The sequence below is a fragment of the Scardinius erythrophthalmus genome, assembly GCF_964197995.2.
Source record: "Scardinius erythrophthalmus genome assembly, chromosome: 22".
Taxonomy (NCBI): domain Eukaryota; kingdom Metazoa; phylum Chordata; class Actinopteri; order Cypriniformes; family Leuciscidae; genus Scardinius; species Scardinius erythrophthalmus.
In genome coordinates this window covers 33,852,514-33,867,513 of record NC_138242.1, presented here as the reverse complement: position 1 = coordinate 33,867,513, position 15,000 = coordinate 33,852,514, and the positions used below count along the sequence as shown (strand labels likewise).

Below are 15,000 nucleotides of genomic sequence, written 5' to 3'. Positions count from 1 at the left end.
CGGTGTCGTGATGAATAAGCATCTTTACTACGGTGTCAGCCCAGTAACGGTGTGTGTGTGTGTGTGTGTGTGTGTGTGTGTGCAGGCGTGCGACTGCAGTGCTGTCGGCTCCAGCTCGTCTCAGTGTGATCTGCTGTCGGCTCAGTGTCGATGCAACACACACTTCTCCGGCCTCAAGTGTGACCGCTGCGCGTTGGGCTTCAAAAACTTCCCAGAATGCACCGCTTGCAACTGCGACCCGGACGGCACGCGCGAGGAGTTCTGCGATGGGACTCTGGGAGTGTGTGGGTGTGAGGATCACGGACAGTGTTCCTGCAAGGTGACGACAGCCGCGTTTGCTTACACTGTTTAATGTTTCTAATGCAATAAACAATATTATTGATCTCCTGCACTGACACCATTATATGAGAACTGAGCTGGACGATGACTATACATGGCTATATATATAAATGAACTAATTTAATAACTTTTTTATAACAAAAATGAACCATCACTGAACTTCCTTAATCTGGAGTGTGACGTTATTTTCTTCTGGAAACAAACTTTGTTGCATTATTCTCCTGTTATCTCTGTAACGCTGCTTTAAAACACTTAAAGTTAAAGTGGCCATTTTATGCCCTCCAAGTCGTGATGATGTGTTCAGGCTCTACTAGAACAGGTTTTCCTGCTTGATTGTTGATTATTCTCCTCATATTCTCCATTGTTGCGGCTCCTCTCTTCCCAGTCTGTCAGTAACGCTCTGTTTACTTCCTGTCTCTATGAAGCCCCTCCTTCTGAAAAGCACACTGTGCTCTGATTGGTCGGCTGGAGCAGTGTGTTGTGATTGGTTGAGCGCTTCGAGTGTGTTTGGGAAATATCCCGCCCCTAATTACCATAACCGCCAGTTTAACACACTACTAACTAACTCAACCAGGCCCCGCCCCTTTATTCTGCGCATGAATTATTATAATGAGGAATATTGTGACGTGTTCGTTCCCGGAAGAAACTCGAGACTACAGTGGAGGCGTTTCAGGAGTTCAGGAACACTGACTCTGATATAGAGAAGAGCTGGAGCTTCTTCATGATCACACACTGAGGAGATGAAGATGATGAAGATGAAGCCTCTGTAATGTCTCTCGTCCGCAGGAGAATGTGGGCGGCAGCGGCTGTGACGAGTGTAAGATCGGGACGTTCGGTCTGACGGCTCAGAATCCCTCCGGCTGCAGTCCGTGCTTCTGCTTCGGGGTTTCCAGCGTGTGTGAGGAGCTGAGCGGCCTGATCCGAGTGCCGGTGAGCAGGGACCACACACACACACACACACACACACACACACACACACACATAATTCAGACACAAACACAACTCAGATAAAACAGTTGCTGTTGCAGGAAATTCGAACACATTTTGAATCTTCATGAATCCTCGTGTGTTTAACGCATAACTGTGTGTGTGTGTGTGTGTGTGTGTGTGTGTGTGTGTGTGTGTTTCAGCTGACGCTGGGCTCTGCTCCGCCGCTGCTGCGTGTCGTGTCTCAGAGTGACCAGCAGGGGACGCTAGAGGGCGTCTATTACTCACATCAAGAGATGCTGTTGGACGCGGCTCACCTTCACAGTCTGTCGGTCCTCACCGGACCCTATTACTGGAGACTCCCGCAGAAATACCACGGTAACAAGGTACAAAGCCCACAGAAATACCACGGTAACAAGGTACAAAGCCCACAGAAATACCACGGTAACAAGGTACAAACCCCACAGAAATACCACGGTAACAAGGTACAAACCCCACAGAAATACCACGGTAACAAGGTACAAACCCGTCAGAAATACCACGGTAACAAGGTACAAACCCGTCAGAAATACCACGGTAATGAGTTGCAGTAATGAGGTACAAAGCAATAGCAATTCAATACATTAGTTACAGTATTTATTAATCTTTGTAAATTGTTTATTGTTAGTTTATGATAGTTCAGATCAGTTAAATAATATTAACAGGTACAACTTTTGATTTTAATAATGCGTTAGTAAATGTTGAAATTAACTAGGATTATAGTGTTTTTCATAGTTTACTCGTGTGAACTGATGTCTCGCTGATCATGTGAGTGAGGTGTGGTCTCGTGTCTCTTTCAGCTGCTGTCGTACGGAGGAAGACTCTCCTTCACGATCGCCTTCTTCGCTCTCGATGGCGTCGGACTGGCCAATCACGAGCCTCAGGTTCTGATGAGGGGCGGACACCTGCGCAAGCTAGTCATCTACACCGACGCCCCCGCGCCGCTAAATGGCGTTCGCACCGAACAAGAAGTGCCTCTGACCGAGGTGAGTCTGATCACATGACTTCGGGACCGCGTCTGTGTCATAGAGCCAGCGCTCTCTCCCCAGGCAGTGTGTAAGTTTTAGCGTCATCTAGTGGTGAGGTTGCAAACTGCACCCAACAGAAGTTACGCTGGCCGACAGGAAGTGATGTCGTCGTCTGAGACAGCAGAGAGTAGCCAGTTAATCAATGAGGTTTCTTTACAAAGATAAATTTAGAAATTATGTTTACTTAATTATTCAGTAAAACGATGTTATTGCGAATATTATTGTGACTTGTTCATCAATGTGTCAGTGTTTTATTCGCTGACTTTAGCTCGCTTGTTTACTCGAAGAACAACATAGTGTTGAAACGTGTTTGTCCGCTCAGGGCCACCGTAGAAACATGTGGATGTAAGCGGACCCGCGGTGTGTGTAGAGAGAAATGCCTCATTCTAAGCTAATAAACATAACGGTTTGTTATGTAAGGTCTTTATACACCACTGAAAACATAGATATGTTTATGATATTGCATTTCTGTCAACAGATCCTCCTAAATATTACACACTGCACCTTTAAAATACGTTAAAAGTATCTTGTATCAATTATTGAAGTAATTGAATAGTCCTGGAAAACCCCGTTTTTATGAAGAAGTGCTTGAATTATTGAAAGAAAATATATATGGAAAGTTTTATTTATTGATAAAACAGTCTTTTCACACAAAATTAAAGCGGCGGTCGGTCTGATTTAGAGGCGTTTCGCATGGCTATGAGTGTGATATTGCTCATAAATACCCAGGTATGATCCAGCTTCTCCTGTTTGTGTGCAGCACAAGTGGAAGTACTTCAACTCTGTGTCGGATGAAGCCGTGAGCCACGCCGACTTCATGTCTGTGCTGAGTAACGTGGAGTACGTCATCATCAAAGCCTCGTACGGCTCAGGCCTGCAGCAGAGCCGGTCAGTGTGTGTGTGTGTGTGTGTGTGTGTGTGTGTGTGGACCCGAAGCCCTAAAATTACACTAAATTTGTTTTTGTCCAGAAAGCTTATTTTATTTCATTTTGATAATATATAAAAAAATTTTTTTTTTTTTTTTTTTCTTTACCTTTAAATTACTAGATTTGATCAATAAATAATAAATAAATTATAATTTAAGCATGTTCCTTTCAACTTAAATTCAAAATAACTCATGCATAACCCTTTTAATTCAGCTCTAAATATCTGACATTGGGAGTCTCTGCCGACCTCTTGTGGAAAATAAATATTATAAGATGATATTTCATGACTCTAGTCTAGATGGTCAACTGAGCTGTTCCTCTGGGTCCTAAAGTCAGTTCATTCAGTGTGCATTCCGATACACATCTAGACAATATAAAATCAGGTTTTTTTAGCATTTTTAGTTTGAATTTTGAACATTTTTAGGTTTTTCTATGTGAACTGAAGCATTCCTCACATTACATTCATTGCTTTTTTTTTTAGAATTTATTACTTTTTTAAAATTTCAACCACAAAACTTTGTGTTTGTGGTTCAAGTGCGACAGAAGTCCTGGGGTCTTGAACCCCTCCGATGAACACTCAATTATTTACAAATTTTCAAAAATATGGAAGGATGAGAATAGTGGGAGCAACTACACTAAGATGTTCCCTCAGAATAACATCCCTGATGAGGAATCACTCCCAATAAGAGTCCGTGTTTCTCTAATCTGTGTTTCTCTCTCCAGGATCTCTAATATCTCGATGGAAGTGTCTCTGGATGCGGATGATGTTCCCGAGGGAGCAGAAGGAGAAGTGGCTCGACTGGTGGAGGCGTGCGAGTGTCCGCTGGGATACGCTGGACTCTCCTGTCAGGTCCGGGAAAACACTCACGGTCATCGGCCACAAACCCTCAAGTGTCACTCATAATACATCTGGAAATATGTCTAATAGTTCCTGTCCTTGATCTGAATTTAGAAACTTAGAAAATTATTATATTATACATTTACATTTACATTATACTTTTTATAATATAATATACACATTTTAAAATATCAATATAAAATTAATATTTAAAAATATGACAATATAATATATAATGAATAGTTAAGAGTATATTATTTTATATTTATTCAATTTTTTTATACATTATCTTGTCTTTTATTATACAAAATTCTAAATATCAATATAAAATATTATATATATAATAAGACAATGTAATATATATAAATAATATAATTAATAGTGCATTATTAGTTTTGTTACTTTGATTTCATACATTATATTGTATTATATTATTTTATATAATATAATATAAGGCAATATAATACAAAAAAAACAAATAAGTAATCAAAAAATCTATATTAATATTAGACAATATAATATATACAAATAAAATACAATTGTATGTAAATAGTAATTGATTGTATATTATTATATTATTAATTTTATATTATTTATATGCCATTTACATTTTATATATTAAATTGTCTTATATTATAAGACAATTTAAAATACAAAAAAATATATAAATAATATAAAATTAATAATTGATAATATAATATAATTTAATAATAAGATAATATAATATATAAAATAAAATAAATAAAGGCCGGTTCACACCAAGGACGATAACTACAACGATAATGATATAGTTCTAAATAATCTAAATATAATGATTTTATGTCCACAACTACAGTTATAACGACACAGAGAAATAGTTGGAAAGGAGGATTTCCCGCTGATGAACGATAAACACATTGTGAAAGCGCTGCAGTGACTGCTGTGAGCTGAAACTGGCCTGATGCTGTGTTGCAGGAGTGTTCTCCGGGGTATTACCGGCAGGCCGTGTCCGAGCTCAACATGAAGGGCCGAAACCGGCCGCTCATCCGGCCCTGCGTGCCGTGCCGCTGCAACAACCACAGTGTGTCATGTGACCTGGAGACGGGCCAATGCATGGTGAGCACATCCAGATGATAAACCGCTTTATCCACATCAGACTGATCATGCAGGCACACTCTTAATGAACCGTGTGTTCAGGGCTGCCAGCACCACACCGCAGGAGAGCACTGTCACCTGTGCGCCGCAGGGCATTATGGGAAGGTTCAGGGCTCGGTCAGCGACTGCTCGCTGTGTGCCTGTCCACTGCGGGGTCAAAGGTGAGGTCACATGACACTACGGCATGGGAAACCAGTGGTTCTCAAACTTTTTTTGTCACGCCCCCCTTTAAACCTTTAAAAAAACCTAAAATCAAATTGTTATAAATAAAAACGGAAAGATTTTTTAAATTCAAAAATTGAAAAACACCTGCAATAGTTTAAACTTTGTGATGTCTTTATTTCATATAACAGTAAGAGAGAATAATAATACAGAACTTAACTTTTAATTTAAATACACAAAAACATTTAAACATTTCAGCGATGCTTTGATGAACAATATATATATATATATCTGAGCTCACGAGCTCCGCTTCTGGTCGGTCATCTCACGGGAACACACACACACACACACACACGTCAGCGGAGTCATCACATCAGTAACACACCTGTGATTCGCTGAAGAGCTGCTTTTCTATAGCGAGCAACTTCTATGTTGGGCTTGTTCCAGCGGCGACAAGAAGAACGAGTCTGAAGAAGAGCGATTCAGTGTGATTGCCGTTCGATGGCGCTATATAAAGGAAGAGCGCTAACCGCTAGTCACGCAATTACATTTTTTTTTTTCTGCTGATCTCTGCCCCATACTTTGAGAACCACTGCGTTAAACCATCAAGCTTTTATTTCGGCGGGTTGCCGGCTGCATGCGTGTGCTGATGTTTTGCGTGTGTTTAGCTTCAGCGTGACGTGTGTGTTTTGCGTGTGTTTAGCTTCAGCGTGACGTGTGTGTTTTGCGTGTGTTTAGCTTCAGCGTGACGTGTGTGTTTTGCGTGTGTTTAGCTTCAGCGTGTGCTGATGTTTTGCGTGTGTTTAGCTTCAGCGTGACGTGTGTGTTTTGCGTGTGTTTAGCTTCAGCGTGACGTGTGTGTTTTGCGTGTGTTTAGCTTCAGCGTGACGTGTGTGTTTTGCGTGTGTTTAGCTTCAGTGCCACGTGTGTGTTAGAGGGCGCTGGAGATTTCCGCTGCGACCGCTGTGAGGAGGGATACGAAGGCCGCTACTGTGAGAGGTGAGGTCATGTGACGTTACGGCACACACACACAAACACAAACACTCATACGCTAACGCTAGGGTTGGGAATCGGGTACTTGTTATAAAATGTAAATTTCGATTCCTCTTATCAACTCCTCTGTGTGTATTTCAATATGACTGTAAACCACTGAAGCGAGAGACTCTGTTTCCTGTGTTCATGTGTGTCAGTGTATCGGCTCCGTGCAGCTCTTAAAGTGACAGCAGCCTAAAATTCCCAGTAGCACCTCACTGCAGGACACCAGATCCAGGGGGCGGAGCTGGATCCAGATCCAGGGGGCGGAGATGGGTAGGTTTAGGTATATGTAAGGTGGGAGGAGTTGGATCTGGATCCAACTCCTCCCCCTGGATTTCGTGTTCTGCAGTGAGGACCATCTCAGTATTCCTGCTCTATAATAACACTGATCAAACTACAGAAGACAGAGAAAACTCACTCGTTCTTCACTGAATAACTTTTGTAACTATATTTGTAATGTATATTTTATTTATAAAGTGCAGTGTTATTGTACATTTGATTACAGTTTCTGTTCCTGAAAATCTTAAAACACTGTTTATTTCGATCTATCTTTGTTCAGTTGTGTCTATTTGTTGCGATTGCAAATGTTTTATTTTTTTATATTTTTATTCTTTTTTAATTACTGAGTTTTTACTTGTCTGTAATAATGCTTGAAGTTTATATTAGTTCGGCTTGTAGTTCTTCTATGGTGTTTTTAAACCTCAGGCAAACACTCCTTGAGTAAGTGTTCTGTTCTTGATATTCAGATACAGTTGCATGTTTTGCAATAAGACTAAATGTGAATGATATCTACGTTTTTTTTTGGGGGGGGGGGGGTTGCCTTATTGGAATGGAAATTAGGAACTGAATTGGAACTGAATTCAGAATCGTAATGGATAAGCAGAGTCGAAACCGTAATCGTTCAAACTCAAGCGATCCCCAACCGTAGCTAACGCTCTCTCCGCGTCTCAGGTGTTCGGTGGGTTACCATGGCGACCCGTCGGAGCCGGGCGGCCGGTGTCAGGTGTGTCGGTGTAACGGGACCGGGTCGGTGCACGGTGTGTGTGACGGACGCACGGGCCGGTGCGAGTGCAAGCCCGGGGTCAGAGGTCATCTGTGTGACCAGTGTGAGGAGAGACACGTGCTGGTCAGCGAGCAGTGTGTGTGTAAGTTTGCGTTACTTCTACAGATGGTGTCAATGCAGCTTCACCGTGATGAACGGGAAAATAACCGTGTCGATGTTACAAACTTTATCAATTATTCAATTCAGTTCAATGTTGATTTAGTTTAGTTCAGTTTAGTGTTGATTTAGTTCAAAGTTGATTTAGTTCAGTGTTGATTCAGCTCAGTTCAGAGTTGATTCAGTTCAGTGTTGATTCAGCTCAGCTCAGTTGAGTTCAGTGTTGATTCAGTTCAGTGTTGATTCAGCTCAGTTCAGTTCAGTGTTGATTCAGCTCAGTTCAGAGTTAATTCAGTTCAGTGTTGATTCAGCTCAGCTCAGTTCAGTGTTGATTCAGTTTAGTGTTGATTCAGTTCAGTGTTGATTCAGCTCAGCTCAGTTCAGAGTTGATTCAGTTCAGTGTTGATTCAGCTCAGCTCAGTTCAGTGTTGATTCAGTTTAGTGTTGATTCAGTTCAGTGTTGATTCAGCTCAGCTCAGTTCAGAGTTGATTCAGTTCAGTGTTGATTCAGCTCAGTGTTGATTCAGCTCAGCTCAGTTCAGAGTTGATTCAGCTCAGTGTTGATTCAGCTCAGCTCAGTTCAGTGTTGATTCAGTTTAGTGTTGATTCAGTTCAGTGTTGATTCAGCTCAGCTCAGTTCAGTGTTGATTCAGTTTAGTGTTGATTCAGTTCAGTGTTGATTCAGCTCAGCTCAGTTTAGAGTTGATTCAGTTTAGTGTTGATTCAGTTCAGTGTTGATTCAGCTCAGCTCAGTTCAGAGTTGATTCAGCTCAGTGTTGATTCAGCTCAGTTGAGTTCAGTGTTTATTCAGTTTAGTGTTGATTCAGTTCAGTGTTGATTCAGCTCAGCTCAGTTCAGAGTTGATTCAGTTCAGTGTTGATTCAGCTCAGCTCAGTTCAGAGTTAATTCAGTTCAGTGTTGATTCAGCTCAGCTCAGTTCAGTGTTGATTCAGTTTAGTGTTGATTCAGTTCAGTGTTGATTCAGCTCAGCTCAGTTCAGAGTTGATTCAGTTCAGTGTTGATTCAGCTCAGCTCAGTTCAGAGTTGATTCAGCTCAGTGTTGATTCAGCTCAGTTGAGTTCATTGTTGATTCAGTTCAGTGTTGATTCAGCTCAGTTCAGTTCAGTGTTGATTCAGCTCAGTTCAGAGTTAATTCAGTTCAGTGTTGATTCAGCTCAATTCAGTGTTGATTCAGTTCAGTGTTGATTCAGCTCAGTTCAGAGTTGATTCAATTCAGAGTTGATTCAGTTCAGTGTTGATTCAGCTCAGTTCAGAGTTGATTCAGTTCAGAGTTTATTCAGCTCAGTTCAGAGTTGTTTCAGTTCAGTGTTGATTCAGCTCAGTTGAGTTCAGTGTTGATTCAGTTCATTTGAGTTCAGAGTTGATTCAGTTCAGTGTTGATTCAGCTCAGTTGAGTTCAGAGTTGATTCAGCTCAGTGTTGATTCAGCTCATTTGAGTTCAGAGTTGATTCAGCTCAGTGTTGATTCAGCTCAGCTCAGTTGAGTTGAGTGTGTGAGTGTGATGACCAGCTCGTGTCTCTTCAGCGTGTGATGACGGATGCACAGGACTGCTGTTGGACGATCTGGACTCTTTAGACGGGTCAGTCGCGTCTCTAAACCTGTCGGGTGTCATCATCGCCCCCTACAGACAGCTCATGACCCTCGAGAACCAGACCCGAGAGGTCAAGGTCAGTCACGTGACCCAGCCTGCATAAACCATCCCTCATGTAACACTGCATGCATGAATACTTCATATGTAAACCTCATTTCCAGAGTCTGATGTCGTGGGATCAGAGCCCAGAGTATCACCTGACCGCAGGAGAGCGAAGCTTGAGACACCTGAGCGATGACATCACTGACCTGCAGCAACAGGTGCGCTCGCATCCCTCCTCACGGTAACCATGACGACGAGAGACTGATGCTGATGCTCAGCGTGTGTGTGTGTGTGTGCAGGTCCAGAGTGTGTTTGACGGCAGTGAAGCGGTGCTGCTGAACTCTGAGGAGAAGCTCACGCTGGGCCGACAGCTCCTGGAGCTCATCAGGAACACTCACTCTGCCCTCCACGGTAACCAATAAAGCTGATCTATTATTTTATCTTATTTTGAATAGTAATGCACCTAAAACCTGGATTATTATTACCTAAAATAAAACTATTAATTTTTTTTTTTTTTTTTTTATAAAGCTGAAATTATTTATTTTGTATATTTATTAATGATTTATTTATTTCTGTTTCATTTATATTAATCTCAGAGCAATGCATCTAAAACCAGTATTGTTATAGTTAACTAAAACTATTTAAATAAAACATTTTCATTAATTGAAGTTAATCATATAAAATAAAACTTAAACTTTAAAAATGAAAATATAAAAATGAAAGATAATTCAAAATATTAATACATTTTATAATAGTACACAAATAATACTAGAATAGCAGATTCAATCCAACTAAATAAGTAAATAAATAACATCTATTTTAGATGCTCAGTTGATAAGATCATGATTTGATTGGCTCACTGCTGCTGCTCTGTGATTGGTCCAGGCCTGATGGAGCAGGTTCGTGCTGTGAACGTGACGGTGGACGATGATCTTGATGAAGTGAACGACACGCTCCTGATGGAGGAGATGAACACGATGCTGGAGAAGATCAGGATCTTCAGTCTGACACACTGCAGTGCGACTGCGCAGCGCGAACTCAGGTACGACACACACACACACACACTCGTCTGCGCAAACACACATGCGTCTAACATTTCCGTAACACTTTACAAATCCTATAATTATCAGTATAATAGGAAAAGTGGATTCTTTAAAGTAACGTACTACTTTCTAACTAATGAGAGCGTGTTGACATGCAATTCAAAGTTACTTATAGTCAACGGAATGTTCCAAAGGGACCATCAAAATAAAGTGTTATCGTAAGTGTTTGTAATGTAGTGTGTGTGTGTGTGTGTGTGTGTGTGTGTGTTCAGCTCTGCAGTGTCTGTTCTGCGGAGGGTTCAGGAGGAGATGAAGCATCCGCTCGTACAGAACCAGTTCAGACTGGAGAACGTCTCCTCAACACTCAGGAGATCCGAGCATCAGATCCTGCAGATCCAGGAGATCATAAGCACGAGCGAGAGCCTCACTAACCAGAGCCGACGCTTGGCGGAGGAGATCCGGATCAGCCGGAGTCAGCTCACCGTGAGTCTCCAGCTGAAACACACACAATCCTCTCTCCTTCTCACCAGGGCTGCGTTTATTTGATCAGAAATACTGCAAAAACAGTGAAATATTATTGAAATGTAAATCAGCTGTTTTCTATGTGAATATATAGTAAAGTGTAATTTATTCCTGTGATCAAAGCTGAATTTTCAGCATCATTACTCCAGTCTTCAGTGTCCAGACTTTACTTTATATTCACACAGAAAACATTGCAATAATATTTCAAAATTTTTACTTCAGCGTTTATCAAATTGATGAGACATTAAAAAAATCTCTTTCTCCAGATCTCCAGCAACAATGTCAACAATCTGAACCAGGAAGTAGAAACACAAGTACAGGAAGCTCAAGACCTGCTGACTGATGCCCTCAAAATAGCGGAAAACATGGACAACGGGACAGATGTAAGTGACGTTTCTACCTCATATAACACACATACGGCACAGTGACTGTGATTATAACACACATACGGCACGCTGACTGTGATTAAAACACATACGGCACGGTGACTGTGATTATAACACACATACGGCACGGTGACTGTGATTATAACACGTATACGGCACGGTGAATGTGATTATAACACGTATAAGGCACGGTGAATGTGATTATAACACACATACGGCACGGCACGGTGACTGTGATTATAACATACGGCACGGTGAATGTGATTATAACACACATACGGCACGGTGACTGTGATTATAACATACGGCACGGTGAATGTGATTATAACACACATACGGCACGGTGACTGTGATTATAACACGTATACGGCACAGTGACTGTGATTATAACACACATACGGCACGGTGACTGTGATTATAACACACATACGGCACGGTGACTGTGATTATAACACACATACGGCACGGTGACTGTGATTATAACACATACGGCACGGTGAATGTGATTATAACACATACGGCACGCTGACTGTGATTATAACACATACGGCACGCTGACTGTGATTATAACACATACGGCACGCTGACTGTGATTATAACACACATACAGCACGGTGACTGTGATTATAACACATACGGCACGCTGACTGTGATTATAACACGTATACGGCACGGTGACTGTGATTATAACACGTATAAGGCACGGTGACTGTGATTATAACACACATACGGCACGGTGACTGTGATTATAACACACATACGGCACGGTGACTGTGATTATAACACACATACGGCACGGTGAATGTGATAATAACACATACGGCACGGTGACTGTGATTATAACATACGGCACGGTGACTGTGATTATAACACGTATAAGGCACGGTGAATGTGATTATAACACGTATAAGGCACGGTGACTGTGATTATAACACACATACGGCACGGTGAATTTGATTATAACACGTATAAGGCACGGTGACTGTGATTATAACACACATACGGCACGGTGACTGTGATTATAACACACATACGGCACGGTGAATGTGATTATAACACACATACGGCACGGTGAATGTGATTATAACACACATACGGCACGGTGAATGTGATTATAACACGTATAAGGCACGGTGAATGTGATTATAACACGTATAAGGCACGGTGACTGTGATTATAACACGTATACGGCACGGTAAATGTGATTATAACACACATACAGCACGGTGACTGTGATTATAACACACATACGGCACGGTGACTGTGATTATAACACACATACGGCACGGTGAATGTGATTATAACACGTATAAGGCACGGTGAATGTGATTATAACACACATACGGCACGGTGACTGTGATTATAACACGTATAAGGCACGGTGAATGTGATTATAACACACATTCGGCACGGTGACTGTGATTATAACATGTATAAGGCACGGTGACTGTGATTATAACACACATAGGGCACGGTGAATGTGATTATAACACACATACAGCACGGTGACTGTGATTATAACACACATACGGCACGGTGACTGTGATTATAACACACATACGGCACGGTGAATGTGATTTTAACACGGATAAGGCACGGTGAATGTGATTATAACACGTATAAGGCACGGTGACTGTGATTATAACACACATACGGCACGGTGAATGTGATTATAACATGTATAAGGCACGGTGAATGTGATTATAACACGTATAAGGCACGGTGAATGTGATCCCAGATGATGCGTTTGTCGTTCCAGACTCTGGATGAGATGAAGAACCATCTGGAAGGCTGGAGTGTGAATCTCAGGAAGCATGTGGACACTTTAGTGATGGATTTGACCAAAAGAGATGCCCTACAGCTGGTGTACCGGGCTGAGGATCACGCGCAAGCCCTCAGCAAACAGGCACAAGCCCTTAACAGGTGTGTCACGCTAAAAATCCCACAGATCATATCATATATATATATTGTTGGTATTGTAAATAACTCGATATCTTTCATTTTGCGGTCAGTTCTCTATCCGAGGTCAGATCTGCATCAGTAAACGCGACCAGCGTCAGTCAGACCAACAGCAACATCAGAGAGAATATTCAGATGGCGGGAGATCTGGCTCACGCCGCCAATCACAGTGCAAGCTCCGCCCTCAATCTGGTACGTCCACCAATCAAAGCGTACAGGGAGGTTTCACAAATGAGCTAATAATTAATGAAATTGGATGTAACAGTAAAATTAAAAATATTTTTTTTTAGCCTGGATACATTATAATCAAAAATTTAATCAAAATAAAACACTAAAAAAGATTTATTTTTATTTTTTATTTAATTTTAATTTAATTTAATTTAATTTCTTTTTATTTATTTATTTATTTATTTATTTATTTATTTATTTTATTTATTTTATTTTTTGAAGAGTAATGCACATAAAACCAGGGTTATTATTACCTAAAACTATTCAACGTTTTTATTAATTGAAATAAAGCTGAAATTATTTATATTTATTTATTATTTATTTATTTATATTTTATTTATATTAATCTCAGAGTAATGCACCTAAAACCAGGGTTGTTGTTTAAAACTAAGTCTACTACTACTACTTTCATTAATTTAAATATATTATAATATTATATAATATAATAGATAATAAAAATGTTGGTCTGTATACATTATTTGAATAAAAAAAAACGCTAAAAAAAGATTATATATTTGATCTGTTCGCTTGCATGTTTCCACAAAAATGCAAATTTTTTGTTAAATTATTAAAGTATTTATTTAAAATGGTGAATATTTTACGTCCAAGTGATTCGAGTGGGAAAAAGGTTTGGGAATCGCTGCTATACATCATCAAAAGTTGTTGAAAATGCAGAATGATATAATAACGTGATGCTGATTGTCCTGTTTTCTGCAAGTCGTCGGAGCACTCGCTCACTGCGCAGGGGACGAGGGCGCGCCAGGCGGGCGAGGAGGTTCTGGACGCCAGCGGAGCCCTGGACACACTCACTGCAGGTGAAACACACTCGCGGTTTAGCTAACGCTGAGAAGTGATGACTGTAGACGTGAAGGAACGGCTGAAGTGTAAAGCTGTCGACTCACACACTGATGTATTGGGGTTTGTGTGTGTGTGTGTGTGTTCCAGGGCTGGTGTTTAACGTCACTGAAGTAACTAGCAGGTTGAGTCGAGTTAGAGCGAATGTTCAGAACTTCACTCATCTGCTCCCAGAAGCCCTCAGTGTCCTGAGAAACCTGCCGAACGGTACGTGACACGGATCAGTACATGCGTTCGCCTGTGTGTGTGTGTGTGTGTGTGATCCTAGCTGACAAAAATGCACCATGAGAACGGTTCGCCAACGTTCCCTTTGAAAATGTTATTTCTGAATGTTTTCAGAACTTTTTTTAATGTTGAAAACGTTTTTTCTTGGTTGTGTGAACGTTCAGGAAACGTTACATTGTATCATTCCTCAAACATTATGTGAGTGTTACTTTTGAATGTTCTCTGAACGTTCTGAAACAAGTGGTAACATTTAAAAAACGTTCAATGAATGATGTATAAATAATGTTTTGAGAACAGTTTTATTTATATATAGAATAAACGTTTTATTACCGTTCCTGGAAGAGCGTTTGTCCATGACTCTGAGAGTGTCTTCCAGAAGGTTCCCTGTTGTGTGGTAAATCAGGTGCTTCTCTCTCTCAGGCAGCAGAGACGAGATCCTCGAGGCGAAGCAACAGGCGGAGGCGGTGAACGCCACTCTACAGAGAGCGCTGGAGCGGCTGCAGGATTACCGTGTGAAGCTGGACGAGTCGCTCTCTGCGGT

The 15,000-nt window shown here is 41.0% G+C and overlaps 1 protein-coding gene across 1 annotated transcript in view; it reads left to right on the top strand.

Moving 5' to 3' along the window:
- lama1 (laminin, alpha 1) overlaps window positions 1-15,000 on the top strand; it is a 64,199-nt gene that overhangs the window by 28,205 nt on the left and 20,994 nt on the right. Inside the window, exons 23-43 of the mRNA XM_081352810.1 lie at window positions 86-319; window positions 1,126-1,269; window positions 1,470-1,652; window positions 2,106-2,291; window positions 3,094-3,221; window positions 3,983-4,109; window positions 5,052-5,192; window positions 5,274-5,392; window positions 6,306-6,392; window positions 7,380-7,573; window positions 9,133-9,275; window positions 9,361-9,459; window positions 9,541-9,652; window positions 10,127-10,283; window positions 10,557-10,767; window positions 11,073-11,189; window positions 12,952-13,115; window positions 13,205-13,343; window positions 14,098-14,194; window positions 14,325-14,445; window positions 14,884-15,000. The exon at window positions 14,884-15,000 is cut by the window's right edge and continues 62 nt beyond it. Coding sequence (XP_081208936.1) covers window positions 86-319; window positions 1,126-1,269; window positions 1,470-1,652; window positions 2,106-2,291; window positions 3,094-3,221; window positions 3,983-4,109; window positions 5,052-5,192; window positions 5,274-5,392; window positions 6,306-6,392; window positions 7,380-7,573; window positions 9,133-9,275; window positions 9,361-9,459; window positions 9,541-9,652; window positions 10,127-10,283; window positions 10,557-10,767; window positions 11,073-11,189; window positions 12,952-13,115; window positions 13,205-13,343; window positions 14,098-14,194; window positions 14,325-14,445; window positions 14,884-15,000 — 3,020 coding nt within the window. The remainder of the gene's footprint in view (window positions 1-85; window positions 320-1,125; window positions 1,270-1,469; window positions 1,653-2,105; window positions 2,292-3,093; window positions 3,222-3,982; window positions 4,110-5,051; window positions 5,193-5,273; window positions 5,393-6,305; window positions 6,393-7,379; window positions 7,574-9,132; window positions 9,276-9,360; window positions 9,460-9,540; window positions 9,653-10,126; window positions 10,284-10,556; window positions 10,768-11,072; window positions 11,190-12,951; window positions 13,116-13,204; window positions 13,344-14,097; window positions 14,195-14,324; window positions 14,446-14,883) is intronic.